At 40.7% G+C, this 25711-nt stretch overlaps 6 protein-coding genes across 9 annotated transcripts in view; 3 read left to right on the top strand and 3 right to left on the bottom strand.

The window, feature by feature from the left end:
- Nucleotides 1-15: 15 nt before the first annotated feature.
- LOC134196941 (uncharacterized) lies at nucleotides 16-2191 on the bottom strand. The gene is made up of 7 exons (XM_062666168.1): nucleotides 1721-2191; nucleotides 1574-1625; nucleotides 1454-1502; nucleotides 1129-1236; nucleotides 854-906; nucleotides 723-789; nucleotides 16-658 (listed from the first exon to the last, which is right to left on the bottom strand). The coding sequence occupies exons 1-7, from the start codon at nucleotides 1921-1923 to the stop codon at nucleotides 240-242; spliced, it is 951 nt and encodes a 316-aa protein (XP_062522152.1). The 5' UTR covers nucleotides 1924-2191; the 3' UTR covers nucleotides 16-239.
- A 470-nt stretch (nucleotides 2192-2661) lies between these two features.
- LOC134196940 (uncharacterized) lies at nucleotides 2662-9337 on the bottom strand. 4 transcript variants are annotated; one of them, XM_062666166.1, is made up of 9 exons: nucleotides 5434-5677; nucleotides 4455-4877; nucleotides 4348-4389; nucleotides 4021-4063; nucleotides 3871-3963; nucleotides 3746-3781; nucleotides 3674-3690; nucleotides 3509-3605; nucleotides 2662-3453 (listed from the first exon to the last, which is right to left on the bottom strand). In XM_062666166.1, exons 2-9 carry the CDS (start codon nucleotides 4743-4745, stop codon nucleotides 3020-3022), a joined length of 1053 nt encoding a protein of 350 aa, XP_062522150.1. In that variant the 5' UTR covers nucleotides 4746-4877; nucleotides 5434-5677; the 3' UTR covers nucleotides 2662-3019. The 4 variants fall into 4 exon arrangements, 3 of the variants coding, with proteins under 3 accessions (XP_062522150.1, XP_062522151.1, XP_062522149.1); XM_062666167.1 differs by lacking the exon at nucleotides 5434-5677 and adding an exon at nucleotides 4978-5038 and having other exon boundaries at nucleotides 2662-3450; XM_062666165.1 differs by lacking the exon at nucleotides 5434-5677 and adding an exon at nucleotides 4978-5038.
- LOC134196942 (uncharacterized) lies at nucleotides 8147-9957 on the top strand. Its single transcript, XM_062666169.1, has 6 exons — nucleotides 8147-8777; nucleotides 8900-8939; nucleotides 9049-9063; nucleotides 9127-9173; nucleotides 9347-9410; nucleotides 9468-9957. Exons 1-6 carry the CDS (start codon nucleotides 8568-8570, stop codon nucleotides 9824-9826), a joined length of 735 nt encoding a protein of 244 aa, XP_062522153.1. The 5' UTR covers nucleotides 8147-8567; the 3' UTR covers nucleotides 9827-9957.
- On the bottom strand, nucleotides 9877-13950 carry LOC134196939 (phospholipase A2 group XV-like). Its single transcript, XM_062666164.1, has 12 exons — nucleotides 13834-13950; nucleotides 13685-13779; nucleotides 13245-13380; nucleotides 13121-13182; nucleotides 12544-12695; nucleotides 12347-12476; nucleotides 12167-12291; nucleotides 11002-11074; nucleotides 10677-10798; nucleotides 10535-10613; nucleotides 10300-10412; nucleotides 9877-10248 (listed from the first exon to the last, which is right to left on the bottom strand). Exons 1-12 carry the CDS (start codon nucleotides 13923-13925, stop codon nucleotides 10099-10101), a joined length of 1329 nt encoding a protein of 442 aa, XP_062522148.1. The 5' UTR covers nucleotides 13926-13950; the 3' UTR covers nucleotides 9877-10098.
- An 86-nt stretch (nucleotides 13951-14036) lies between these two features.
- On the top strand, nucleotides 14037-20112 carry LOC134196364 (cell division cycle protein 16 homolog). The gene is made up of 23 exons (XM_062665466.1): nucleotides 14037-14068; nucleotides 14147-14223; nucleotides 14278-14332; nucleotides 14407-14504; nucleotides 15159-15197; nucleotides 15260-15320; nucleotides 15520-15584; nucleotides 15645-15758; nucleotides 16221-16266; nucleotides 16328-16428; nucleotides 16584-16634; nucleotides 16693-16766; nucleotides 16973-17052; nucleotides 17549-17598; nucleotides 17653-17723; nucleotides 17793-17862; nucleotides 18235-18290; nucleotides 18361-18440; nucleotides 18500-18569; nucleotides 18625-18750; nucleotides 19392-19527; nucleotides 19588-19675; nucleotides 19926-20112. Exons 2-23 carry the CDS (start codon nucleotides 14176-14178, stop codon nucleotides 20048-20050), a joined length of 1704 nt encoding a protein of 567 aa, XP_062521450.1. The 5' UTR covers nucleotides 14037-14068; nucleotides 14147-14175; the 3' UTR covers nucleotides 20051-20112.
- A 178-nt stretch (nucleotides 20113-20290) lies between these two features.
- The window catches only part of LOC134196450 (phospholipid scramblase 2-like), a 5622-nt gene continuing 201 nt past the window's right edge, over nucleotides 20291-25711 (top strand). Inside the window, exons 1-7 of the mRNA XM_062665579.1 lie at nucleotides 20291-20448; nucleotides 20519-20596; nucleotides 24686-24878; nucleotides 25093-25204; nucleotides 25368-25470; nucleotides 25526-25584; nucleotides 25654-25711. The exon at nucleotides 25654-25711 is cut by the window's right edge and continues 201 nt beyond it. Of these exons, the coding sequence (XP_062521563.1) occupies nucleotides 20313-20448; nucleotides 20519-20596; nucleotides 24686-24878; nucleotides 25093-25204; nucleotides 25368-25470; nucleotides 25526-25584; nucleotides 25654-25701 (729 nt within the window). The 5' untranslated portion in view covers nucleotides 20291-20312 and the 3' untranslated portion in view covers nucleotides 25702-25711. The remainder of the gene's footprint in view (nucleotides 20449-20518; nucleotides 20597-24685; nucleotides 24879-25092; nucleotides 25205-25367; nucleotides 25471-25525; nucleotides 25585-25653) is intronic.

Here is a 25711-nt window from a genome sequence, read left to right on the forward strand (position 1 = left end):
GAAATCTGCATTAGCTGTTGTGCGGAACACATTTCTTGGGCACTTTCTGCATGGTTGAAAAGAACAAAGATATATTATGTACAGCATATGCTATATAGTGTACCTAGGTAGTTCATGTATAGAAGTCACACGAAGCTGATGACCCTCTAGCAGATCTATGTGCAGTAAGCAGCATAGGCAATGTGCTAACACAGATACTGAGTACTGTCTATTTGAGTAACTGTTATGAATATACTGAGTTACAGTCGAGACAGTAAGACAATCTGAAGAGCAGGCTGGTCATAATTGTAAACTTCCAAATCTGTAAAACTAGATCTGCTTGTATTGGTGAGTGTCATTTGCACCCGAATTACCTCATTTGCCTGCAGAAAACCAAGGAAATAGCCACTGTATGTGCAGCCAATTTGACTGCCATCCGGTGCATAGTTGATATTAGTTCTTGTTTGGGACAAAAAGTAGACAGGGCTGCTGGTATTGATGGACATGGTCAGTGGTGTATCTGCTTGAATGACGGTGATGGTACAGCTGATCAAGAACACACCATCGCTGAGAACTGTCACTGACTCTTTATTCTCTGTATGAAATCCAAATTCCTTCAGGTGGATGTCACTTTTATTGCGTAGGTGCCAAGGAATGAACCAGCTGTGTGTGTTGGCATCTACTCAAAATAACAATTTCTATCATGGCACCAGATATGTTAATGATCTGGCTATTTGTCTTGCCTTTTTTAATTGGCGATTCATTGTGTTCAGATCCGGAAGTATAAAGTTTGACAACAGCATGATGATTCTTACAAACACATGAAATATTGCCAAACAACTATCAGGTTAGCATGAAAGAGAGTAAAACTAACATGTGGACACGTGCACTCTTTACAATCTGAGATAATTGCTTGTCCTTTCTCTCCTGCAGACACATACACATGTCTTCCTAAACTGCATGTCACACATGCATGTAGAATAATAATATAACTGCACAAACATATGCGTGTACTTCCTGTGTAAATAAATTTACAACTTTGGACATTCATGGAATAGTAACAGCACATACCCCTATGTTGTTACTGTGTTGCATAGAGTATATACATAATTATCTTACAATTTGCTGTCTAATGTACTGTATGCTCACCTTTGTATCCTGGAGAACCTTGATTGCCTTTGTCACCTATTTCACCTGGTAAACCATTGCTTCCTGTGAGACCTCTATCTCCTTTTGTTCCTCTTATTCCTGGAGGGCCTTGAATCAAACAAATTTATCACACACTTATAAATCAGTAACTGTTTATCACAATTATTGCTAATTGCTATATGCATGTGAACATCAAGTGTACTGTACAGGCAACACGTGCTGCTCTATTTAATTGGTTTTATGGAATTTGGTGCTCATATGAAGTTACGTAATCTATTTGTCTAGTGTATGCATGCTTGAGTTAGCGTTATGTTTGCATGTATACCTGGAGGACAGCAATGGCATACTTCATCTGTGCTTGGTGATTTGGGAACCTGCATGTAATTCAAAGAAATTGAGCAAATATGACCAAATCAGCATGCATTGAATTTGTTGCTGCTGTTACCGTGTATGTACACTCTGCCTGACGTTTGCTTCTAATTGGAATCTCTTGTCGCCTAGTCAACAAAACGTACTGCCAATGTTGTGTACGTGCATGCTTTGAGCTCGTGTGTGTGCGCATGCATGCTCGTTTGCACGTTGTGTTTCTTACCCTTTTTCAGCTACATCTTTTCCAAGTCCAGTGCTTGCTGCCTGTTGATCTTGCATGAGTACCTTGCAGAGTAAAAGGACAACAACCCCCAACAATGTAATGTCATACAAGCAACGAAAACGCTTCTGACGATGGGTAGCACAGCAGCTACAAGAAGCGGCACTGCTAGCAGCAGAGCGATGGTTTTCACTAGCCATATGCATTACTGCTGTCACCAGCAGCAGGTGATGTTATGATGATGTTATGACTACTGTAGCAGCTATTATAGAACGAGTGTATCTTCTAGATGTCGATCTCTGATATCCGTCTAATGCAATTTCCTAAATTGTACATATTTGCTTCTACGTGTGCCGCTTATATTGGCACGTGGCAAGTCGGTAAACACCTAGTCGCGAGCCTACGCATTTTACCTCGCCCACTTCTCTCGTTTGCATTCATGCACGCACCATTCTAGCATCAATAGTTATATACATAACAGAGTAGTGACACTGTGCGGTGCAATGATGACAGACGGACAACACACAAATTGCGGGAATCTATTCGACCTGCATGCTAATGAGGTGGTAATTTCGTACCGCAATGAACTGACCAATGAAGATGAGGATTAGAAGAATTAATTGATGTTGGTATGCCACTCCTGACGGTACCGCTTTCATCAAGCCGCGCGCAGCCTTGTGCGATACCGTTCACTCAAGCAGCTGCATGGTGCGTCTGACCGCTTCTTGATGAATGTATACAAGCTCACAGCTCACAGCTCACAGAAAATGGAAAGAATTCTGCTACAAGTTGTGATGGTGCGCAGAATGCTGGTATCACGTCAACAGGTTCTATTTCAGAGTTTACGGTAGAAGGTGAGTTTCAATTGATAGCAAGCAACACGCATACAGGAGTCCGTGTCGGGAAAGAATTTCATTTTACTGTGCTGTAGCTGTAAGCACTAGGGCGCTGCATAGTTGGATTGGTGACAAATGAAAACCAAAATCGAAAGATAATATTGTAGTTTCAGTGCGCAATGAAATGATCTTTCTTTAGAAACCAGCATGGTTCCATGCGGTCATGCTATGAACAAAAATTTCATTGAATACGATAAACAATATGGCGTCCAATGAGAGTCTTCCACTAGTAAACAGTAATGAGCAGTCTTCCTGTGCACATCGGGGCTAGGGCATATGTATGAGAACGATAGATTAGGCAATGCTTTGAACGGCCAATCGTTTTCATCCGCTTAGCTAATTCAATTGCAAACGTACAAACGATGATCAATTGGTCCCAGTACTCCTTTACATGAGTGGCTGAGTATCATGGGATGGGAGAGACAATGTACATACCGAAATAAGTGACGTCAGGCTTTATCTCAACTGAGGTGCTGCAGTACACCCAGAGTTTGCTGCCTTTGACCAACTTAACGAGTCTGCCGGTAGACATGGTCTCGTCAAATTTGAATCTTTTTCTTTGTTGTTCCTGCCAGTTTGTTTTATTGAAAGGAACATACACCTCTGCAATGTGTGCGGTCTGTGTGTTGGTCTGTGTGTTGATTGTGCATCCGACGTAGTCTTCTGTAGGATTGGGTATTATGGAAATCTTGACTGCAGTATAGACGTAGTATATGCCAGCTCTTCCCACTTCAATTTCTGTTCTTGTGTCTGGGTCGAGTTTCAGGCATGACTGATTGCTTGAGGGAAACACAATATCTAGTGACCGGTCACTGTTGGTATTCCACTGAAGACGCTCTTCTGAACAAGTAAAATGATAGATTCAAAATAAACTCTGCTATGGTCGGGTAATTACTTCTTTGGACGCTGACAGCTGCTTCACTGAGGTGAATCAAGCAGTCACTTGCTGAAGTAGGATGCTTAGGGGTTATCTGCACCACTGCGGTATCTCCCTGATAAGTCACCCGCGATATAAAGTTGTGACACGTCATCTCTACCTATAATAATCATGAATTCTTACCTTGTCACCTTTTAAACCTACCGAAATGTGTTAGCTGGCAAACGCTGACAAAGATTGAGTTAACACACCAACCTGTACGTCCTCTGTGCCCATTCTGTCCTCTTGGTCCTGTCAAAACATGTATGCTTGCCACGTACAGTACACTTCAACTGAATCTTAGGAAGCAGCATTAATTGCCTAGTCTTTTAATGACTAACCTGGGAAGCCTTCTTCCCCGTGGCGTCCACGGTCTCCTTTAGATCCTTTCTCGCCTTTATTGCACGAGCATTTCTGTGCGTATGTGTAATATTCTAGATAAATGCACAGTAAACCATGAAACGTGTTTTCCCAAAATTTGAGTTAAGTACCATAATCTGTGGATCGTTTTGCTTTTCTGCCGTGAACAGCTTTCTACATGAAGTAGTAGAACAGATGAATTAAAGAACGGTACGGATCATTGAGCAATAAGTCACGTTAGACTAGATTTCGGTACTGCGGTCTTTTTTGTGAGATTGCGTTGGCTCTCGAGTTTAGAGTATGAATTTGTTAGACCAGCAGTCATGTGGCGTCTGTGCAGTGTACAGCTTACTATAGTAGTAGTATTAGTAGTAGTAGTAGAGCTGTATGTTAGAAAGTTATCGTCACTTCCTGCTTCCGTTGTTTTGCTAAATCTTGTGCATGAGGGGATCTCTCACCATGTCACGTAGCTTGTGCGGTCCACGTTCACCTTTTAATCGCTAGAGAGGCATGAAAAACGTGTATGAACGCATTCTACTCGGTAAAGCACAGTAAATTAACATACATGAGAGGCTAGACCAGTTGTAGCTGCATCAGCTTGCCTTCTCAGGTAAATATGGGGTTGCATGCTTGCTGTATTCGGATTGGCAGGCACGTTGTCCGTTTCTTGGTCAGCGCTGATTGCCTTCCAGTCCATCGAGTTAGTAGGTCTGCTTGGAGAGGCGTTCGATCCGGTAGATAGGGATGCTACCATGTCTTCCACATTTTGAACTTTTCGTGCAAGCCACAGGAACGCCACTACTGTGATTAGTCCAAACAGACAACACATGAACCTGGTGATCTGTTGCTCTGCCATTTAGCTTGATTTCCTTGATGGTGTTCCCACTATACGGTAATACCTGTTCACGTGCTGCATAGCGTATCAACTCACTCCTAAATTATTGATTTCCATAATTTTGCCGCTAGTCTTGATAAGGCTTCCAGATATCTAGAATTTGAAGATTGAAAAACATTGCTGTACTGCACTGAAAATGAAAGCATTCAGAATTTAAAGTAAGGAGATGTAGGAACATGGCTCACAAACTAACATGTTAGGGTGACGGTGAGGGTGGGGAGGCGGCGCTCTCATTTCTCGGTATTAGGTACCAGTATCGTTTCTGTCCCCATCAAAGATAAGATATAGGCCAAATCATTTGTATTTGGATAAGGAAAAGTGCGTCATCTTCAACCAGGTGGTCTGATTATTTATCACTTTGATGGTCCCCGTGGGTAAATTGACACAAACGCTAAGTACTAATCTACACATTGTTTAGCCTGCAAGGGTTGGCACAAGACCAAATCTCAGAACCTGATTAGTTCTCAGTATGAATGGCGCCAACAATTTGGTGATTTGATAGCAGAAAGACTACACAAGTAGTGGACAAATTTGGTGACGCAGTAGTTAGTGACTAATGATAGTTGCACTACAAACATAGTATGCATGCTTCCAGAACATGACAAGAGCAAGAACAGATGCTCTATCTGAAATCGAGTCAACTACTAACCAGCGCTGTTGGTACCCACTCCATCAATGATGGTCCATAAGCAGTGTATTTTGTAGCCTTGTAAACGTTGTAGTACTCTATGGTAGGTTTATATACAGCAACCATACAAAATACCTCATGCGGTATCCAATGATCCAGTAGGATGTATGGTACAGAGTAATACGTACAAAACGATAAAAACACTATACATACGATACTAGCATGCGATACTAAAGGTGTTATTGTTGACGACAGTTTATCTACTGATTAGAAATGCAGATTGCTGCACGTCAAGACTCGGGATACGAGAAAGGCACCAAAATAGGTTCTGTCAGGATCGGTTCCTATAGTTATATGGTCACTGCTCACTCGTACCTGCAGACTACCTCTCTCTACTAGACAAATGAGACGTCCCAGATATCCTGTAACATACGGAGAGTTGGAGGTGAGAGAGACAGTTGAGTGAGCGATTTCGATGTTGTTGAGGTAGAGCCCAAAGCCAGGAGCTACAGAAGACGAGGTTTTGAAGTAGAGTTGAGCGTACACGAAGTAAAGACCAGTCAGTGGAGTGACAAGTGATCCTTTGATCGTTGCCATGTTCCTCAAAAAGCCTCTGGTCGAGTACGTCCTAAACGACAGTGGCACATCTGCGAAAAAGAAGCAAAGTCTCAGCGACTCTAATTTCATTGGCTACGTGTATATACCCCGTCTCATTGGTGTATCCTTGGTATTAGTACGTTCGATTACCATGTGAGCGGCTGGAGCCTGAAGACAACAAGTAGCGTAACATTACTTACACAGCAAGTGAGTTTTCTATTTGCTCGCATACTCCATTTGCTTCACTAGCAGAAACTCCGTTAACACCTGCAATTGATAAATTTGTCAGTGAAATATAATGGCATATCAACAGACTGTTACACTGATGAATCAAAGAGTGTCGGTAACAATCAACATCGAGTACAGGTAAGAGTACGATGACGATTAGGTGTGCAGTAAATGAAGAGTGAAAATACACAGAGACAATTCCATTCATTGAAAATACACAGAATTAACTCATACATGACTTTCTTGTCGCAGTGCACCGTGAGCTTTTACTGATAGCCCAGCGGTCACAGAACAATGAAAGTCATTATGAGCTATAAACACACAGCAGACTGGAACATCTATATCTCACCTGTTGAGCCAAGAGAAACTGGTTGAGACCGTTCAGTGCCTGTAACACAGAAAACAATTACATGCAGACTCAATACTTATTCTATCTTAAATTAAGTATGTGTAGGATACCCTAAGTGCTCTCTAAAACGTCAATACGCTCTTAAACTATTGCCTAGCAGTCAAGACTTACACGAATGGTCACATATATCTTACAAAAGAAGGATTTCAACAAACAGACAAAAAGTACCGTGTGAAAATCGCATATTAACGTGCATTGCAAGTTTGAAATCTAACCGGAGTGTGTGCGCGCGCGCGCGCGCGTGTGTGTGTGCGCGCGCGTTTGTGTGTGCGCGCGCATGCGTGTGTGTCTGTGTCTGTCTGTGTGTGCGTGCGTGTGTCTGTGTTCTTGTATGTGTTCGTGTATGTGTGGGCGCGTGCACGAGTGGGTGGTGTGACTAGTTTACCGGTGTGTCTGCTTGAAATTTAAAATTTAGTTGAGTCTGCATGGTTGTAAAAATGCTGTTACCAATAGAACATCTGAGTATGGCAGGTGATTGACAGCTGACTAAACTCATTAGTGTAGCGTCTCTACCACCCACCCAATGACTGACGCCTGCATGTACAGTTTGGCAGCTGTCCAACGGTGAACCTTCTAAATTCATCCAGTATAAATTCTTAAGGCGCACGTGTAATATCAAAAATGGGATCGGCATTCTATGGCTTAATTGGCAGCATCAGTGAACGTGTTCCTGCAGTGCATGGTCATCTCCAGGAAATAGGGTCGAGAAAACTACACAACAGATTGTGTATGAGCGTGAACTAGTCTATGGTGGATTAAGCAATATGTACATGTGGAAAAGAAATTCTTACCAGAGCGACAGCGACTGTGATGGCAAGGTTTTTTCCTGCTGCCTGCGTTGCGTGCTTCACGTGCATGTAGCGCTTGGTTTTGCGATGAATCTGTGGAGTTCCTGAGCCGCACAGCGGCTGCACTCGATGTAAACTGAAAGCGAGATCAGCAATCAAACGATGCAACGCACGGAAGGCAAGCAAAGCAACAAACCAGGAAAATCCTCCCACTCAAAAACGGTACTACTCATCACAGAGGGGAGCGTTCTGTATGTACTACTATACGTCTCACCTGCGCTGCGATCACACGGAGAGCAGAGATTTCTTCATCTTGTTGTCTAAGTCTCCAGTGAGTGTAGACGAGGTATACCACATTGATGATCAGCAGCAGCAATACAGCTGTTACAAGCAGACGAGTCAAGTAGTGCTTGGTTTGAAAACGGAAATGTGGTGTTGAGTGATCGAGATGGAGTTTGTTTGCCGCTGTAAATGACTGGGATTTGCTGTCCATTTGCTAACAACTGAACTAGGAAATGATATGTAAGTCAACGAAGCAAGTGAGTAACTGGACCGTATGAGATATATCACGCTTCTTCATCCAAGAAGTAGGTCGGTACCACGTGAGATGCAAATGTTAGACGGCTATATATGGGCAACGTGTACCATACCCACCCTTCAGTACAACCTCAGCCTGCAAAATTGTGGATTTGAATAATTGACCTCCTTCTACTTCAAAGAAACGGAGTATACACATGCAGCTGGCAAAACATAACAGTAGTATGCGGTAGAATGAGATGAGGAACTACCCGTTCCATTCGTTTGCCTGTCTGCTGTCTCTCATCAAATCAACTACACAAACTCCCGCGGTACTGCAACTCCATCCCGCGGTAGCCGGAAGCTACGCGGACCCTCCCCCATCCTGTCGTGCTCGATCACATCGCATCAAACCAGTTCAAACGCACAGAAAGCACAAAACGCGATCATCCACAACACCTAGAAAGGATTCGTCAGGAGTCGCGCTGTTACGATGCTTCTTGCTTGACGAAAGTACCGCAGGTGTTTTGGAATCTGGAATGTGCAGGCGTGTCCATTCGGTTTCGTAATTGCCATCTGCACTCTTTGCTGTCGCATCTCTAACGCTCGAGCACATCATGACAAAGACCGAAAGCCATGACAATCGCAACCTGCAGCATTGGCTGATTGTTGTGGTCACTGTGTTAGCCTCCCTGACAGCAGTCGGTCTGAGTGTTTACGTTTTGACCGAAATAGCTGCCATCAACAGTCGTCTAGACGAGCAGACGACGAAGCTGGCTGATCTAAGCGAGTTCGTACTCACACAGACAAGTGAACAGACGCCAACGGTCAGTTTCATCTTACTATTTTTGGTTTGATATGTGGGGACTTCATCTTTATCGGTTTCTGTACCTTAGAGCTTCACTTGCGGTACACTCTCCTAGTCTAAACACCTGTTTCTCTGTTTCAGAGTGAAAATTTGCGGGATGGTGACCGTCACTTGTCTCAGGGTAAGTACACTAATTAATTCACAATTCTAACGTCAGTAATTAATGTAGAATTGTTTGCATATGCGCCACGTGTTGCAACGTGGATTTCTTTTCTGATGTGTGACAACAGACAGCAAAGAACGAGGTACAAACGGCAGCAACAGGTTGCGTTTATTTGTAGTTACAACATGCGTGTTCTTACCTCAAGGTACATGCAAACTGGGAGATGGCTGCACTAACCCTGATGGCACCAAGGTATCACTTGTGGACCCTTTCGGTCATTTTTTGTCCTTCGATAGTGCATATGAATTGACCGACGATAACAAAGTTTCAGCTTCGTACTCGACTGTCATGACTGAGAAACTTGTTTCCTTTCTTGTGACCTTGGTATCATATATTGATATAAATTTGTTTTTCCGCGTTGTCAGAGTGCAATCCCTGCTGCTCATTTGAGAGCTCGTACTCCTGTGGAGACTGAAGGAGCAAGTGATGGTAAACTGTTGTGCACAAATTGAATGTTGCTGCGTGTGAGAGTAGATGTTGTGGCAGATGATGAGTTGGAGCTCGAGTGGGTGGAGGAGCTTAGATCAGGAGGAATGCAAATGTCAGAGCAAAAGTTAATTGTTCCACGAAGTGGATTATATTTAGTGTACAGCCAGATGGAGTTTGACTCTGAAATCAGTGGAAAAGCTGCTGGTCACGTCCTGAAAGTCAATGACGTAATAATAGTGGATGAAAACAAGAATAACAAGGAAGCTGTCACATATCAGCGTCAGCAGCTGCAGCTAATGGCTGGAGATAATATATCTGTCACTCCTCGGAAAATGAAGAGGAGAGTAATGCGTCACCTACATTACAATGCTACCTTCTTTGGAGCATTCCTTGCTAATGATGACAATTTGGAGTGAAACACATAACCAAGGAAAGTAACCTTGAGTGTGCAGTAAGTAAACAGTGCTGAACATGTATGACTGTCATGAATTCACAAATAGCAAATAGATTTACAAAACTGGGAAATGTATCACCCATATACTGTCACATGAACATTATTCCAATGAAATTAATTACTGTCCATTCAACACAACTATAGACCACTGCACATTAGTGTACAGCACTATAAATACCATCAGTGCAAAAGAAAAGAAACAAGGCGGACTTGCTAATGTTCTCTGTCATTACATTAATACTCTGATTTGGTGACATTACCTGTTGCTATTGATACTATCTGACGAATTATATAATGGTTGTGAAGGATGCCTTGATGAGTGACATTCGTCATTGATTTTGTGTAGACAGGCTTACTCTGTTGAGTTATCCACGATTTGCAGACCTACAAACAGAACATGGTATTTTGTACAAAGTGCATGGTGTAATGTGGGACCTCAAGACTATGAAGAGGAACAGAACCATCACCACTTGTTGTGAAGACTTGTGGGTCACCTTGGAACTGGTCATTATCGTACACAAAGTAGTTTGATGTTTTTATGTCTTCACCTGTTTTAGGTACAATTGGAAAAGTATCAAACAGCACAACAGACAGACAAATGCAGGCATGAATGGAGGTCTGCATGCACACATGTAGGCAGACATGCAGACAGACCGTGTTTTTGACTGACCATAGTAGCAATAAACAGTCACATTAGGAGCTGTACGAACTGTTAAATTCTTGACCCCATTGTACAACTCCAAGGAATGCTATATACATAGTACAGGATAAGTGACAACATTTGTAATTTGGATGACATCTCTGAAACTCACTGGCAACTTGGCTTTAGTCAAGATGGTAGGAATGTCTCGAGCTGTGTAGTTAGCAGCTGGTGTTGTCATAAATACAGCATCACCCCAATATTCAGCATCAGGATACAACCATGCAATACCTCCTAATCAATACAAAAGTAACTACTGGCTAGTTAGAGATGTCTTGGTTTTTGACAGTATTGTCTACCCTCCCACCCACCAATCATCTCACTAAATGTCTCCATTGGTCATTGTTTGTCTTTCTGTCTACCTGCCTGCACTGGCTGAAAAACTGTTCCACTTCCTTGTCTAACAGCCTGCCTGTCTTGCTGTCAATGTTTATTACCCAGTGTCCTCAACACATCAGTAATGAGTTCTTTTCCAATAATCTCTGGCAAATCATACGTTGTCTCAGTGACCTACAACACAATAATACTACCTGATAGCTGTTAAATCATACCCTGCCGTCACAAACATCAGTAGTTCCTCCATCTTTTATAATTCAATCTCTGGTATCAAAATCAGTAGTAGATGATTCATCAAATCTATGAGTTTTTCATCTACCATAATTATGACTCTAGTATTTTGCACTTCAAATTATACAATGTTTAATTAATTGTCACTTATACCATGGTAAGTTACTTCTGGTTAATATCATGGTATAAATTACTTACTGTATGGCTTTCACCAGCACTTGTATGGGGTTATGGCGTTGCCTTGGGTGATAACCCCACCCCTCCTGCTTGTACAATTGTAAAAGCCATATAGCATGCTACTCATATCATAACCTACAGATATGGTATACATATGCATTTCTATTGTCTGAGCCCTTTCTGTTTTTTAGTAAAAAAGTAACTAAAACTTCAAAAGAAAGCACTGAGGTTTCACTCTTTGAAGTATCCTACTTGTGTGGGATTGCCATCACGCACACTAGTATGATGATAAAAGTTTCAGTAAATTGTTTGAGTTAGAGCATGTTCACACCGGGCCTAATCATGATTAGTGCACTTACAAACGCAGCAACAACATGGCGACATATATAGGGAAGCCCAGGCAGATGTCTACTACGTGCGTGCCTGTACATGTGACAACTTTCTGCCGTCCCTGAAGGAGCTGCAAGAGAAAGCAAAATAAATGTTTCTCTCTCCAAAACCTAAAGCAATGGATTCGTCAAGACAATTCACGCGAATTCTTGTGGGATATGATGGATGAAACTGTCAAGACTAATTACACTCACGTGCCCACGTGACTAATAGCGGTGTGAACGTGCTTGTGCTAATGTTGGCCTAATCATAGGGTGCATTTCATTTACCTAATCCAGATTAGATGAATTAGCTAATCCGGCTCATCCAGTTAATCCAGCCGGATTAGTTAATCCATCTAATCTGGATTAGCTGGATTAGGTAAAAGAAATGCACCCATAGGTAGCCTAATCATAGCTAGTCCAGATGTCCCTGTGAACACCCTCATAGACACCTAGTCCTACTATCAGTTTCATCAGTACAACTTACTGTACTGTAGAGTGCAATCCCTGTTCCAGCATAAATACCAGACAGAGATACGAGTGACTTGATGTATTTGTCTTTCCACGTCTGATTGACATGATGGTGAAGAAACAGATTGGTCACAGCATTCCCTACCACAACCTATGTTCAGCATTAGATCATGAACACGACATGTTTTCACCTCACCCATACTCTCTGCAACAATGACAACAGGCTTGTTACCATTGTTGCTGTATGCCTTTTCAATAGATGACTGGTAAACATCAAATACTCCTCCATCAAGAAAATAAGCATCGGGACCAAGACGCCAATCAAACTAAAGCACAATTAAAAAGAGCACATTTGTGATTGATCTTATTCTTTGTGAACTTTCTGTGGTATACAGGAAATGCAATGATGTTCTTGTCTGGAGTGTATCCTGCCTGTTTTAGAGCATCAATGATCATGTCATATTCGTATGTCTCAGAGTGTGTTAAGTAGTCTTGATCAATGTAGCGAATGTGCTCCGTTCCATTGCCCACAGATATAATGACACCTGATAATACAAACAACAGACTCAACACTCACAGAGACTTTTAATATACTACTACCTTACAATACATGTACTGTATATAAAGACCTTCATATCACCTGATCACGCACACATGCAAACATGCTCTCTCTCTCTCACACACACACACCACACACACACACACACACACACACACACACACACACACACACACACACCTCACACCTCACGCCTGTGCACTTTTGCTGTACATTAATTACTTTCCACACCGAGACTTAATGACTGACTGCACATTAAGTTTCATACTAAATTTCACACTAATAAATGTCAATACCACTAAAGTGGTAGAGCATTAAATTTCATGTGTCCAATTAAACTCCATTTTGTTCTCAAAAACCAAACGTCTCCTTGTTCACTCACCTATCAATACAACAGCAAATATCACATACCTGGTACCCAAGGATAGTATTGATGAGTTGAACTGTTGTATCTCAGTTTTACTATATCTCGCCTAAAAAATAGCAGCCAACAATGTTACCTCATATCTATACAGTACACTAATGGTTAACACACCAGCACTCTCGTTCAAGAGGAAGAAACCAGAGCAAGTTAAGCCACACCTGCTGCCAGACTTCTGACTTTTTGTGACACCAAAAATGAGGATTCTCCTTAAAATCCCACTGAGCCCATAGCTGAGCACCACACAAAGCTGCAAACAAATACAAAACACAGAAGAGTTAGATAAACACACATCCATGTAGAAAAAAACAAGACAAGACTCTCATGTTCACTCCATCAAGACTCCATGGCAATTAACTAGGAACAAGTTAATTATCATACATGATGGTATAGCTAGAGGTATTATTGCAAACATTCTGTACAAGCTTACAACTCGTATCATAAGTTAAGTTTGACTATGTTTGAGCCCAACTATTAAATGTGACTGTAAGCACTTTCTTTACTACTAGTAACATACGTTTGGGGGGTGTCCTACCCGGATTTGAACATCAAACCTGTGACAAGTACAACAGGCGACATTTGTTCCTCTTCTGCAGGTTCAATGCTCTTCAATAGTCTTTCCCTTTCACGTGGATCAAGAGACGCTTGTCTGTGAACAGAAGGTAAGACGACTAGTAGACTTCCATCGTTGAAACTGTATTACCTTCTAAAGCTTGGAATAAAACCGATCACAGCAGTAGCCATGCTAAGAATAAATAGGGTTTCGATTATTGCACGTCTACGCAGACAAGTCATGATGCGAAGCGCCACCGGATCAAGAAAGTGGTCACGTGGTGTAAATGTCAAAGGTTATCCGGGGATTCCAAACAGGAGCGTCAATATTGCGAACACAAGTACACACTATGATATACACAATGGATATTTGTCTACAGAGAAAGGTGACCGTTTTTCTATTAATTAGTTATAAGGACAGGACAGGACAGACATAATTTTTGATTGGTATTGCACGTGACAAGGTCAGCATCACGAATTCCCGTATATCACAATGCATCTACAACGCGCGCGAGCTCTGGTCCGCTACTATCTGGATAGAGTGAGATCGACAATACAACAAAGCGTCATCAGTATCTAGCTGAGTCTTTTATAGCACCTATATGACACTGCTGCCTTCTGGGCTGACAAAGCAGTCTCTATTTCTAGAGGTGAGATTTCATCGACTTTATGACGTCATTTTTAATATTAGAATTTAAAAGTTGTTTTTGTCTTTTTTATTAAGGATGTGCAGAGGATGTATTTACTCTTGCTCAATCTCTTTTTCTTGCTGGTCGTTACCGTCGTGCAGCACTACTTCTCAAATCAAAGGGTCTCGTGCAGGTGTCGTCGCCAATGCATAAATTTGTTAAATTTGCTGTTTATCGGAAAATTTTAAAATATTAGTTATTATTGTTTTACTTGTCTCATAAAATTTAAATGGAAGCTCGCGCGCACACACGCATACGTACACACACACACACACACACACACACACACACACACACACACACACACACACGCATACGTACACACACAAACATGCATACGTACACACACACACACACACACACACACACACACACACACACACACACACACACACACACACACACACACACACACACACCACATACATACACACCACACACACACACACACACACACACACACACACACACACACACACACACACACACACACACACACACACACCACATACATACACACACACACACACACACACACACACACACACACACACACACACACACACACACACACACACGCACGCATACGTACACACACACACACACACACACACACACACACACACACACACACACACACACACACACCACACACACACACACACACACACACACACACACACACACACACACACACACACACACACACAATGGTAGTCTAATAGCAAAGTAAAGACCTACACTTAATTTGCTCTTTGAGGAGATAACAGAAAGTTGTTATTTGTAGTGCCATCTGATATGTCGATATCTGGTTGCCAAATGTCATGTGAGAAACTGCTTGATGGTGTGGATCTTTAGCTAATGATGAGGTCACTACGTAATTGTTAGGCTCAATGTGGGGAATGGAAGAGTGTCATAGATGTGCTGGACATTCTAATTGATGAAACTGGTACGCAGTTAGTGTAGTAATGATTGATATGCTTGCATGGACAAACACATAGACAGACAGACAGCTAAACAGGCAAATTTCTATCAACACATTCAGATTGTTGTGATGAATAGAAGGTGGACAGACCAACGAACAAACATCATATTATGTAAACAATGTAGCAACAGGCTGCAACAACGTTGATGTTTGTTACAAATAGATAGTGAAGTAACCATTAAAGAGCTGAGTGATGTGACTAACACGTGTGGGATTATATCAAGTGGTGTACGTTTGCTGGTTGATCACACTTGTTAAGAAACGCTTACGTTTAGTACTACATTACAGGTAGACAGTGCTATTTGCTATCTACGAGGTGTTGCTTGCCAAGCTTTGGAGAACAGACTTTATGCAAAAGAAAATTATAAGCAAGCTCTTCGTCTCGATGTGTTCTGCAGCGAGGTCAACCACATATTAATCAACAATTGATTACTGATAATTAATCAATAATGCTGTTGTGGACTTACTTGTTTACTATGTTTGTCTCTTTTTTATATACTTTGATTATTGTTAGATATTTGTCTGTTTGTTTGTCTCTATATGCTTGCATATGCAGTTGGCTTTATTTAATTTTTGTGTATATCTACGTAGCTATTTGTCTATTTTGTTCTTGTTTGTGTGTCAACATGTTTGTCTATCTACTTGTATGTTTATTCGCTTGTTTAAGATATTCCACTTGTCTCTTGCTATTTTTCTCTATCTGCTGGCTTACAAATAATCTATTACTGCATTTTGTCTTTACATTTTCTAAAAAAACTCACATGCTGGTTACTACATGAAACCTTATTATTATGTTTAGTGATTATTGATTACTAATACTAATCAATCGTGTGAAATCTTGTTTGAAAGTTTTTTTGTTCTCAGGCTTTTGACGCTTTGATGAGTCATCACTTGTTGACACCCCAAGAAGGTTGAGTTTAGTGGTGTTGTTGTTTGTGAAGAAAGTGCAACATGTGCAGCTGCTATTGTAGCGAGGGAGTTTCTTGACACACTTCCATTTGATAGTCAGTGTAGCGACACTGAAGAACAGGAGTCTCTAAGATTTCTTTATTACAGTCAACTTGATGTCAAGGTAGAAGAACAGACAAGAGACAAACAGACCAGACAGGAAGATGCATGCATAGACAGACCAACAAGACACGAGTGATTGGACAATCACACAGAGAAAAATACAGATGGACAAACACACAAACAGACACAAAATATTGAAACGGTGTTGTTTATCAGGTGCTTGCTTTTGATGAAGCTAGTGTTCCAGAATCTCTAAGTCGGAGTTTGGTTTGTACAACTCTGATCGTCGCTATCGTCATGTTTGTGTTAAGTTTGTTTTGATTAGGATGTTAAAGTTTGCACTGCAGAACAGTATTACATCAGTTGGGATCATGATTCTGCTGTTAACATCACAAAACAGTAATTAAGGAGAATCATTACTTAGTGTAATTTTGTATGTGTGTCTATATCTATATTTTGCCTGTCTGTTTCTCTGTCTGTTTCTCTGTCTCCCTGTCATTTTGTCAGTTTTTCTGTCTCTTTGTTTGCCTATATGTAAATTTATTACTTACAGGCATACTTATTGATCGGTACAAATTGTTTGTTATCATATGTTTCTATTTTAGAATTTTAAAGGAAGATTTGTTTCATCCACGATGTGTCTTACTTCATATAGGATGTTTAGCAGCCCTTGAAGAGACAAACGGTTAGCTACATTCCTTACACGTGCACGTACACACACACACACACACACACACACACACACACACACACACACACACACACACACACACACACACACACACACACACACACACACACTCACTCACTCACACACAAACACACACACTATGGCAAGAATGGATAAGGAGCTGCCGTTCGTTACGGTTACACTCCCAAGCCAGATGGCTGGGTTCCTGTGCACTACGCAGGAGCTATGGGCCGTGCTAAGCAATCTCTTGAAGCTTGGTCAGGTACACACAGGAGCACCCAACAAGGTCCCGGATGTAATCACTTTATATAATGACTCTCTAACCAACTGAGCTATCGCACCACACACACACACACACACACACACACACACACACACACACACACACACACACACACACAACACACACACACACACACACACACACACACACACACAGCAGTACCCATACAGGAAGACTATTTATATTCCACGTCTTTTATTTGTTTAGAGATATTTCTTTTGGCTCACAAACTTGTTGATGATTGTCCACAGGAAGCAGTAGGTTATGTAATTATTATAGTGTTGACTTTATCTTACAAGCTGCTGCTTTAGATTTCATGGTATGCAGTTGGTTGCTATTACACGAGTTGTCAGAAATATGACACAGCGAGGCAGTTTTTCAGGTGGGATGTTGTCTGACATGATGATATCATCTTCAATACCTTTTGTTTGTTCTGTGTTGGCTTGTGTAGTAAAGCAATGACTATTGATCCTCTTTTTGGAGAGAGTTGGTTGGCTTTTGCACACGCTTTTGCATATGAGGTATGGTTTGATGTAACTCATTAATTAATTAAATGGGCTTATTGATAGATGCTTGTAATTTATGTTGCAAATATGTGTCTGCCATATTTAAGTTTGCTATCTGTTTGTCTGTCTGATGGTTTGTCTTTATGTTTATGTTTGTGTATTTGTGTATGTATGCACATAGTATGCATGTATGTGTGTTTGTATGCGTACACATGTATCTGTGTATGTATCTATGTATGTATGTGTACACATTTATCTACATGTATGTATATATGTATGTATGTATGTCAGACTGACTTACCAATTTTAAAATACAAAGTGAGTGTCTGAGCAATGTCTGACTGTCTAGTTTACAGCTCACCATAATGCAGTACCACATCTTTGTAGGGAGAACATGATCAAGCCATTGCAGCATACCAAACCGCAGCTCGTCACATGCCAGGGTATGACACATATTTCACCTTCTGTCTGTCCCTTAACACTAGTTCACGCTCACTATTTTGTTTATGCAAGTTGCCATCTTCCTCTTCTATTCATTGGACAAGAATATGTTCAAATGGACAATTCTTTAGCAGGGAAATTTTTTAAACAAGGTGCAGCTATTACAACTATAAAAAGTGACAAGGACAGTGTTACTGTATATTTGCTGTAGCTTTGAAGATAGCACCAGAAGATCCAGATGTTTTGCATGAACTTGGAGTGTTGAAGTATCAGTTGGGCATGTATGGCAGCTAGTGTAATGCTATTTTTGGGATGTTGATGTGATGATGCATTTAGGTATCAAAAGGCAGAGAAGTACTTTTCAGATGCAATTAGTCACGTTGAGAAATACAAAGGAGTTGGCATCCAACGCCATTGGGAGATGTTATACAACAACTATGGTCACGTTTGTAGGAAATTAGGGTGAATGTTTGGATATGTCAGTGTATCAGTTTGTTTGTCTGTGTGACTCTATGGTGTTGTATTCATGCACTAATGTTTGCACTACTGTAAATCAATAACATTTCGTAAGCGGAAAACTTTTGTAAGTGTCCAAATTTGCCATTTCATAAGCAGCCAACTTTCATAAGCATTGATGAACATAGCCACTTTTCTGTGCAGAACATCAACACGAAATCAACAGGATCAAGACCACAGCACCACGCGTAAGTATCTGCTAAGCGCCTAGGCATGACATGATGTGTACCTCCTAGCAGTATCTCACCAGGCGTCCACGTGAGGACATGTCAAAACTACAGCACCACGTGTGACACGTGATGATTATTAGTACACACTATGCGAAGTGTCCCTAAAAACCTAGAGCGACAAAAATTAGTAAGCATTTAACTTTAGTAAATCTGAGATCACTTATGAAATTTACGAAAGTTAGATGTTTATGAAATTTTGTTGATTTACAGTATTTGATTGGTTTTTGTTATATACTTGTATGACCAAGTGTTTACACTGTATAATGATATCTTTTCCTGTCATTTGGTCTGTCTGCCTGCTATGTTTGGTTACGTTTGTGTGTTTCCTTACATAGATTTGCGTGTTTGTGCTTGTAGAAAGTATGATGATGCCATATTGTCGCATCACAAAGCTCTCCAACTAGAACTGCACAATCCTTCCACTCATTCTGCCTTAGGCTTTGTGTACAGTTTAACGCTTCAACACAGGAAGGCTGTTGAGGAATACCACAAGGTGGAAGTGCTACGTGTGTGGCAGGGTTTGTGTGATATACGAAGTGACACTATGTTACAGGCATTAAAATTAAAAAAAGAGGACACATTCACAATGCAGTTGCTGAATCATGAACTTGAAGTGTTAGCAGGTTTTGACCCATTGCAAGGTGTGTGTGTGTGTGTGTGTGTGTGTGTGTGTGTGTGTGTGTGTGTGTGTGTGTGTGTGTGTGTGTGTGTGTATGTGTGTGGGTGTGAGTGTGTGTGTGTGTGTGTGTGTGTGTGTGTGTGTGTGTGTGTGTGTGTGTGTGTGTGTGTGTGTGTGATGGACTGACAGACAGACAGATAGACACACAGACAGACAGACAGACTTTTAGCAAAGTCTATCAGTACAAATGCGCACGGCGATTATATTTTTAGGAACGGATCTAGGAGCAAATAATCCTAACACTGTTGAAGAGCTCGAGACTAAAATCCACTCAAACACATCAGATATGGATGACTGTGCGAAATCTGAAACTCTGTCAGACATTGAAATTGACTAGCCTTACGTATGTGACATGTCTTTTAACCAATATATTTGTCAATATATAATATTGGAACTTGGTGTTTATCCTCCAAGGTCTTGCGTACCAATAATAATTTTTTACTAGTAGTTACTTCATTTGTTGAAATTATCTTTATATAACTGAGTGCCTTAGCTATGTAAAAGTCTGAGTGTCTTAGCAGGAATTGAGGACCGACATGCCTTTGAAATTAATAGCTTTGTGACGTCATACATACGGGTCATTCCGTCTTGAACCCGTGATGGCTGTTGTTGGACAACCAAACGCTCCTGCAGAAATCATGACGTCTCCGGTGTCGGGTAACTGTCCGCCCGGTTTGGAGTACTTAACACAGGTCGATCAGCTTCTAGTGCATCAGTCTGTGGAGATTTTGGAGGGTAGGTGTGACGTACTTTGCATCAAAGTATGCAGTTGGTCACCGTGTCATTATTTCTCATCTGTTTTCAGCAATAACGGGCTTCGAGACTGCAAATAAATACGTTGTGAAGAACTCGATGGGACAGCAAGTCTATTTTGCCGCTGAAGGTGCGTTTGGGGCGTTGACCGTCAGTGAATGAATTCTAGGCTATCATGACATCATCACATGGTAATGAGTAGACCGGTGTCACGATAAATAGTGTCCCCTACAAATAGTGTTCCCCTACAAAAAGTGTCCCCCCCAGACACAATTTGTCGACAGTACATGACAAATACCGTCCGCCTGCAAAACTTGTCCCCACGCAAAGTGTCCCCTTCTCCTGTTGTTGTTGCTGCTGCTGTTGTTATGTCTGACATTGTTGTTGTGTCTGACACTACGCAAAATTATGTAGTGGACGTGGACTACCAAATGAGTGAGTGTTTTGATGACATTTAATGCTAACGTCTGTGTCTGCGCATGCACACGCTTTGTGTGTTTGTGTAAGTTGTTCAAGTTTAGTAAAAATAAAGGTTACTGGTATACCATTCTATTACCATTTTCCAAGACATCGTAGTAATATCTATATACTAGTACTCTGTGCAACCTGTTAGGGGCTAATGAAGACTTCAGACCAGACAACACTTGTTTGTTTACTAAGTTTCAACAATTTTCATAACTAGACTCACTATTTCCATAACTAGATAAGCAGCAGAACTATTCATGTGAGCTATTCTCTACAATTTGGGCAGTTAAATATCTTCCCATGTTTGTTGTAAGCAACAAACTTAAACTGATACCATTCTTGGCAATTATCACATTGTACTATTTACTGTCCAAAACACTCAGTTTGCCTGCATATACAATATACACAAAATTGAACTACGGAGGGTTTACACTTTCTGACAGATGCTGTCTTGCCAAAATACCTTGGAAAGGAGTTATTTTTCCTTTACATAAACAAAACAATAGGTGCTCCCTCATCTCTGCTTGGATGTAGTTTATATTTTGTGGGTCAACTCCAGCTGCAATGTCAAATGCAAAAGCTACTGCAAAAAGGCCACAGTCGCTTGGTCCTTTTTGCTGTTGGACTGCTTCAATGGAGAGTTTCATTTCTGTCTGATCGGTTTGATATATTGAAGCAATCTGTTGCTTCGGTTGCACTGACAGTTTATATCGAACTAAACTATCATATATATGAACATTTCCCTCCTCATCGCTTGATGTTGTTAGCCAGTGATTGTGGACATGGTGTATCTGAATAGAATTGTGAGTGGCAACTTCAAATTGCAGTCATTGCGATAACAGCGTGTTTTTAAAGCCCTTTTTCCCTGAAAACTGTTGCTTCAGCAACTGCTGTGCTGCATTGATGATGGTATCATCAAGCCATTCACCATATCTTTTTAGAATATCCAAATTGCACTGCAGCTTTGGCTGTGGTTGCTGTTCTCTCTTCTTCTCCTGTTGTTGTTGCTGTTGCTGTTGTTGTTGTGTCTGACATTGTTGTTGTTGTTGTTGTTGTTGTTGTGTCTGTTGTTGTAGTTGTTGTGTCTGTTGTTGTTTTAGTTGTTGTGTCTGTTGTTGTTTTAGTTGTTGTGTCTGTTGTTGTTTTAGTTGTTGTGTCTGTTGTTGTTGTGTCTGTTGTTATTGTGTCTGTTGTTGTAGTTGTTGTTGTGTCTGTTGTTGTAGTTGTTGTGTCTGTTGTTGTAGTTGTTGTTGTGTCTGTTGTTGTTGTTGTTGTTGTAGTTGTTGTTGTGTCTGTTGTTGTGTCTGTTGTTGTGTCTGTTGTTGTTGTTGTTGTTGTAGTTGTTGTTGTTGTTGTTGTAGTTGTTGTTGTGTCTGTTGTTGTGTCTGTTGTTGTTGTTGTGTCTGTTGTTGTGTCTGTTGTTGTGTCTGTTGTTGTTGTGTCTGTTGTTGTTGTTGTTGCTGTGCCTGTTGTAGTTGTTGTTGTTGTTGATGTTGCTGTTGTTCACCAAATGACTAATGAACATAGCACAACTATTTACGGTTACTGTAGAGTGTACAATATTGTGATTGAAAGCAAACGTAACAAAAATTGATGTAAGCAATTTACTATAACTTAATTAATCTAGAGTTAGTATTGATTAATTAAGTAGTTAAATTTAAAATTCAAAATGGACTGAACTATTACCATAAATGTAGATGCAACTTTATGCAATTAGCTATTGATCTCAGTTAGCGTGTCAATTATAATTAAGTCTACATATTTAGTGTTTAACTTACCAGCTACTGGCATAAAATTTGTGTACCTCACAGCTGCCTTTCTTTCCAGACTCTGTTTAATTAACCCGTTTTGTTTCATTCATTTTTGGTGCTCTTACAAAAATACATCATAAATAAGCATTTACTGACAACATCCAACAGCTGTGCTTACTACAAATCTTCTTTTGATTCTTGTCAAGGTCTTTTTCTTGACGGCATTATGTCATCTTCCAAGTCAGTTGCATTCTTTTCTGTGCTATGGTCTTCATTACTGTTCTGAGATTTTACATCACAAAATCAATTGACTGTGGAGAGCAAACGTGGGGTGTGTTACGTGGGGTGTGTTACTGTATATATACATATGAACAAATGTCAGCACACGTGGTATCCAAGAATGCATGCATGGACACTTGTCCAACAGAGGTTTAAATATGCATGCATCCAGACACATACAGGCAGTTACAACTAATGGACAAGAAATACATAAACATGCTATGCAAACTGTTTGACAGTGTACCACCTGTTTGTGATATGGCTTGAGGTGGGATACGTGAACTTTAGATCTCAACACAACTTCTGTCTTTATGTTTTTGAGACTGCACTTAGATTCTAAGAATTGTACATATCAATGATTAGAAATGGACCCAACCAATTAGTTTGGAGCCGATCTCCTTTTCTGCTTATTTTGTTCGTATTTCTTTTCAAGACTAAAATTGCCGACAGAAAAGATGAAAGACTTCACACCATGTTTGTTTGCTTTCTTCAGATAAGTTTTCTTTTGTTTTTCTTGTGCTTTTGCAAGGTTTTCTAAAACCTGTACAAAAGAATCAGATCAACAAACAAATGTCGTTCCTTTATTTAACATTTTCACACTAAAGTGATGCATGTATCGAAAAAGTAAAACACACAAGCCTATCTGTTCTAACCTGTTGATGAACACTTTTCATGTTTTCAACTCTCTTCAAATGTTCTTCTTCATCAAATTCATGGGAACTGTTGTTTTCGATTTCTTCTTCTAAATGGTCTAGTTGAACTGGCAGACGAGCTTTTCGATTATACATAAGAAAGAAAGGCGTGTACTTTGAACTTTCTTGAACACTTGTTCGCAACCCAAACAACACTGGGTCTAAGTAGACATTCCAGTCATTCTGGTGTTCATTGACTAGCTTGCTTAGAGCACGTTTTAGAGTCCCATTGGTTCGTTTGTCTAAACCATTGGTCTGTGGGTGGTAGGCTGCAGTTATTTTGTGCATAATGCCAAAAATTTGTGACTAATGTTCATTAGCCGCAATGATATTCCACACCATTTAGACAGTGACTGATCGACTCACACACACACACACACACACAACTTGCAATAAGACTAAATTTGTTATTTGCCAACCTTGTTTACAAATTCTCTGCCTCGATCTGTCAATATTTTCTTTGGAACACTATGCCTTTGAGAAAAAGTAAAACACATGTACGGTTAACAAACACAAATTGTTCATAATTACTAACATAAATAAATAAGCTAACGCTATTAACACCATGCATTCAAATGCATGCAAATACAGAGATATGTTAGTAGGACATATCTCAGCGGACAGTCTGTGTAGGGGGGACGGAATTTGTTGCTACACCGGTACTGTACAGTAAGATCGGGAAATTTAGACAACGATAATATTTGGCGAAAGGATCCAAACTATCTATTTCTAAATTTCGGATTAATCAACGTGTGATGTCGCCAGCTGTACAGAGCCTGTTCCTTCTTCTGCGCTGTAGATGTGGCATTTCGAGCATGCAGGGCAGTTTACAGAGTTGGTCTTTAAATGGCTGTGATTGCTACGTGGAGAGGGATGCAGCCCAACTAAGTGGGAGTCCAGGGAAAACTGACAAATATGGATGAATTGTAATTTTGTATCTTGTTTAGCTAGCTAGCTAGCACTGGATGTGGAAGTGATGGTTAATTATTGTATTGCAGCTGCTAAAGTATGTATTTTTATTTGTGTTGTTAGACAGCAACTGTTTAGTTCGACAGTGTTGTGGATCTGGTCGGCCATTTGCCATGAATATTGTGGATAACACAAAACGTGAAGTCATACATCTTGAGCGTCCTTTACGTTGCAGCTCCTGCTACTTTCCTTGCTGTTTGCAAAAGCTGGAAGTGCAAGCTCCACCGGGACAAGTTGTGGGATATGTGAACCAAACGTAAACATAAAATGTTGGTTGTTAGCCAGACGGACAGAAGGATGATTGAATAGATGGACAGACAGTTGGACACAGACAAACTGATGGATGGTGAACACACCACACACACACACACACACACACACACACACACACACACACACACACACACACACACACACACACACACACACACACACACACACCTTATATTCACAAGTGTATTGTTTGTTAGCTGGAGTATTTGCTTTCCACGATTTGATATTTGTGATGCTAATGGCATCACAATGTTGAAGATCGCTGGTCCTTTTTGCACTTGCAGTTGCTTTGGAGACGTGGAGTTCCAGGTATACATATACACAGTAGAAAGGCATAAAGGTGTGGACAGTGAGATGCTTAGTTAAGTCACTGCAGCATATTACTGTTAGTGTCATAGATTATGATTATAAATATTAGTTAATTAAAACAATTAATGCTAATTATGTTTTTGTGTCCTTCGTTTCTTGTCAGGTCCTTTCTGCTAATGGACAAACTGAAGTTGGTAAGATCTCGAAGCAGTGGAGTGGATTACTCAAGGAAGCATTTACGGATGCTGACAACTTTGGAATCACATGTAAACAGTCATGTTCTATTGCATTTTGGTGCATGTCTGCAGTATTTGTGTGTAGTTCCAATGGATTTGGATCCGAAGATAAAGGCGGTCATGCTGGGAGCTTGTTTCCTTATTGTGAGTAGAGTCCCCCCAATTGTACTTCTGTGTTTCTTAGTTAGTGACTAAGGACTGTGTATCGTATAGGATTTCATGTACTTTGAGGAGACACCAAATCATGATGACCATCACTAGTCTCTTGTAG

The sequence above is a fragment of the Corticium candelabrum genome, chromosome 21 (genome assembly GCF_963422355.1).
Source record: "Corticium candelabrum chromosome 21, ooCorCand1.1, whole genome shotgun sequence".
Taxonomy (NCBI): Eukaryota; Metazoa; Porifera; class Homoscleromorpha; order Homosclerophorida; family Plakinidae; genus Corticium; species Corticium candelabrum.

Bases quoted from the DNA above. Each gene is read 5' to 3' on its own strand.
- LOC134196940 (XM_062666166.1), bottom strand. From the start codon at position 4,745: ATGGCAGAGCAACAGATCACCAGGTTCATGTGTTGTCTGTTTGGACTA. The intron at 3,964-4,020 runs GTACTTAACTCA...GCATTTATCTAG, and splicing joins AAAACGATCCACAGATTATG to AATATTACACATACGCACAG. The intron at 3,454-3,508 runs GTAATTACCCGA...TTACTTGTTCAG, and splicing joins AGCTGTCAGCGTCCAAAGAA to AAGAGCGTCTTCAGTGGAAT.
- LOC134196942 (XM_062666169.1), top strand. From the start codon at position 8,568: ATGACAAAGACCGAAAGCCATGACAATCGCAACCTGCAGCATTGGCTG. The intron at 9,174-9,346 runs GTATCACTTGTG...CCGCGTTGTCAG, and splicing joins CTAACCCTGATGGCACCAAG to AGTGCAATCCCTGCTGCTCA. The intron at 9,411-9,467 runs GTAAACTGTTGT...ATGTTGTGGCAG, and splicing joins GACTGAAGGAGCAAGTGATG to ATGATGAGTTGGAGCTCGAG.
- LOC134196939 (XM_062666164.1), bottom strand. From the start codon at position 13,925: ATGACTTGTCTGCGTAGACGTGCAATAATCGAAACCCTATTTATTCTT. The intron at 12,477-12,543 runs GTATACCACAGA...ATTGTGCTTTAG, and splicing joins AGAACATCATTGCATTTCCT to TTTGATTGGCGTCTTGGTCC. The intron at 12,292-12,346 runs GTGAGGTGAAAA...AGGTTGTGGTAG, and splicing joins CATTGTTGCAGAGAGTATGG to GGAATGCTGTGACCAATCTG.
- LOC134196941 (XM_062666168.1), bottom strand. From the start codon at position 1,923: ATGCATATGGCTAGTGAAAACCATCGCTCTGCTGCTAGCAGTGCCGCT. The intron at 1,503-1,573 runs GTAACAGCAGCA...AATTACATGCAG, and splicing joins AGGCAGAGTGTACATACACG to GTTCCCAAATCACCAAGCAC. The intron at 790-853 runs GTTAGTTTTACT...TGTGTTTGTAAG, and splicing joins AAGAGTGCACGTGTCCACAT to AATCATCATGCTGTTGTCAA.
- LOC134196364 (XM_062665466.1), top strand. From the start codon at position 14,176: ATGCATCTACAACGCGCGCGAGCTCTGGTCCGCTACTATCTGGATAGA. The intron at 16,429-16,583 runs GTAGAAGAACAG...GTTGTTTATCAG, and splicing joins ACAGTCAACTTGATGTCAAG to GTGCTTGCTTTTGATGAAGC. The intron at 16,767-16,972 runs GTAATTAAGGAG...TTTCTATTTTAG, and splicing joins GCTGTTAACATCACAAAACA to AATTTTAAAGGAAGATTTGT.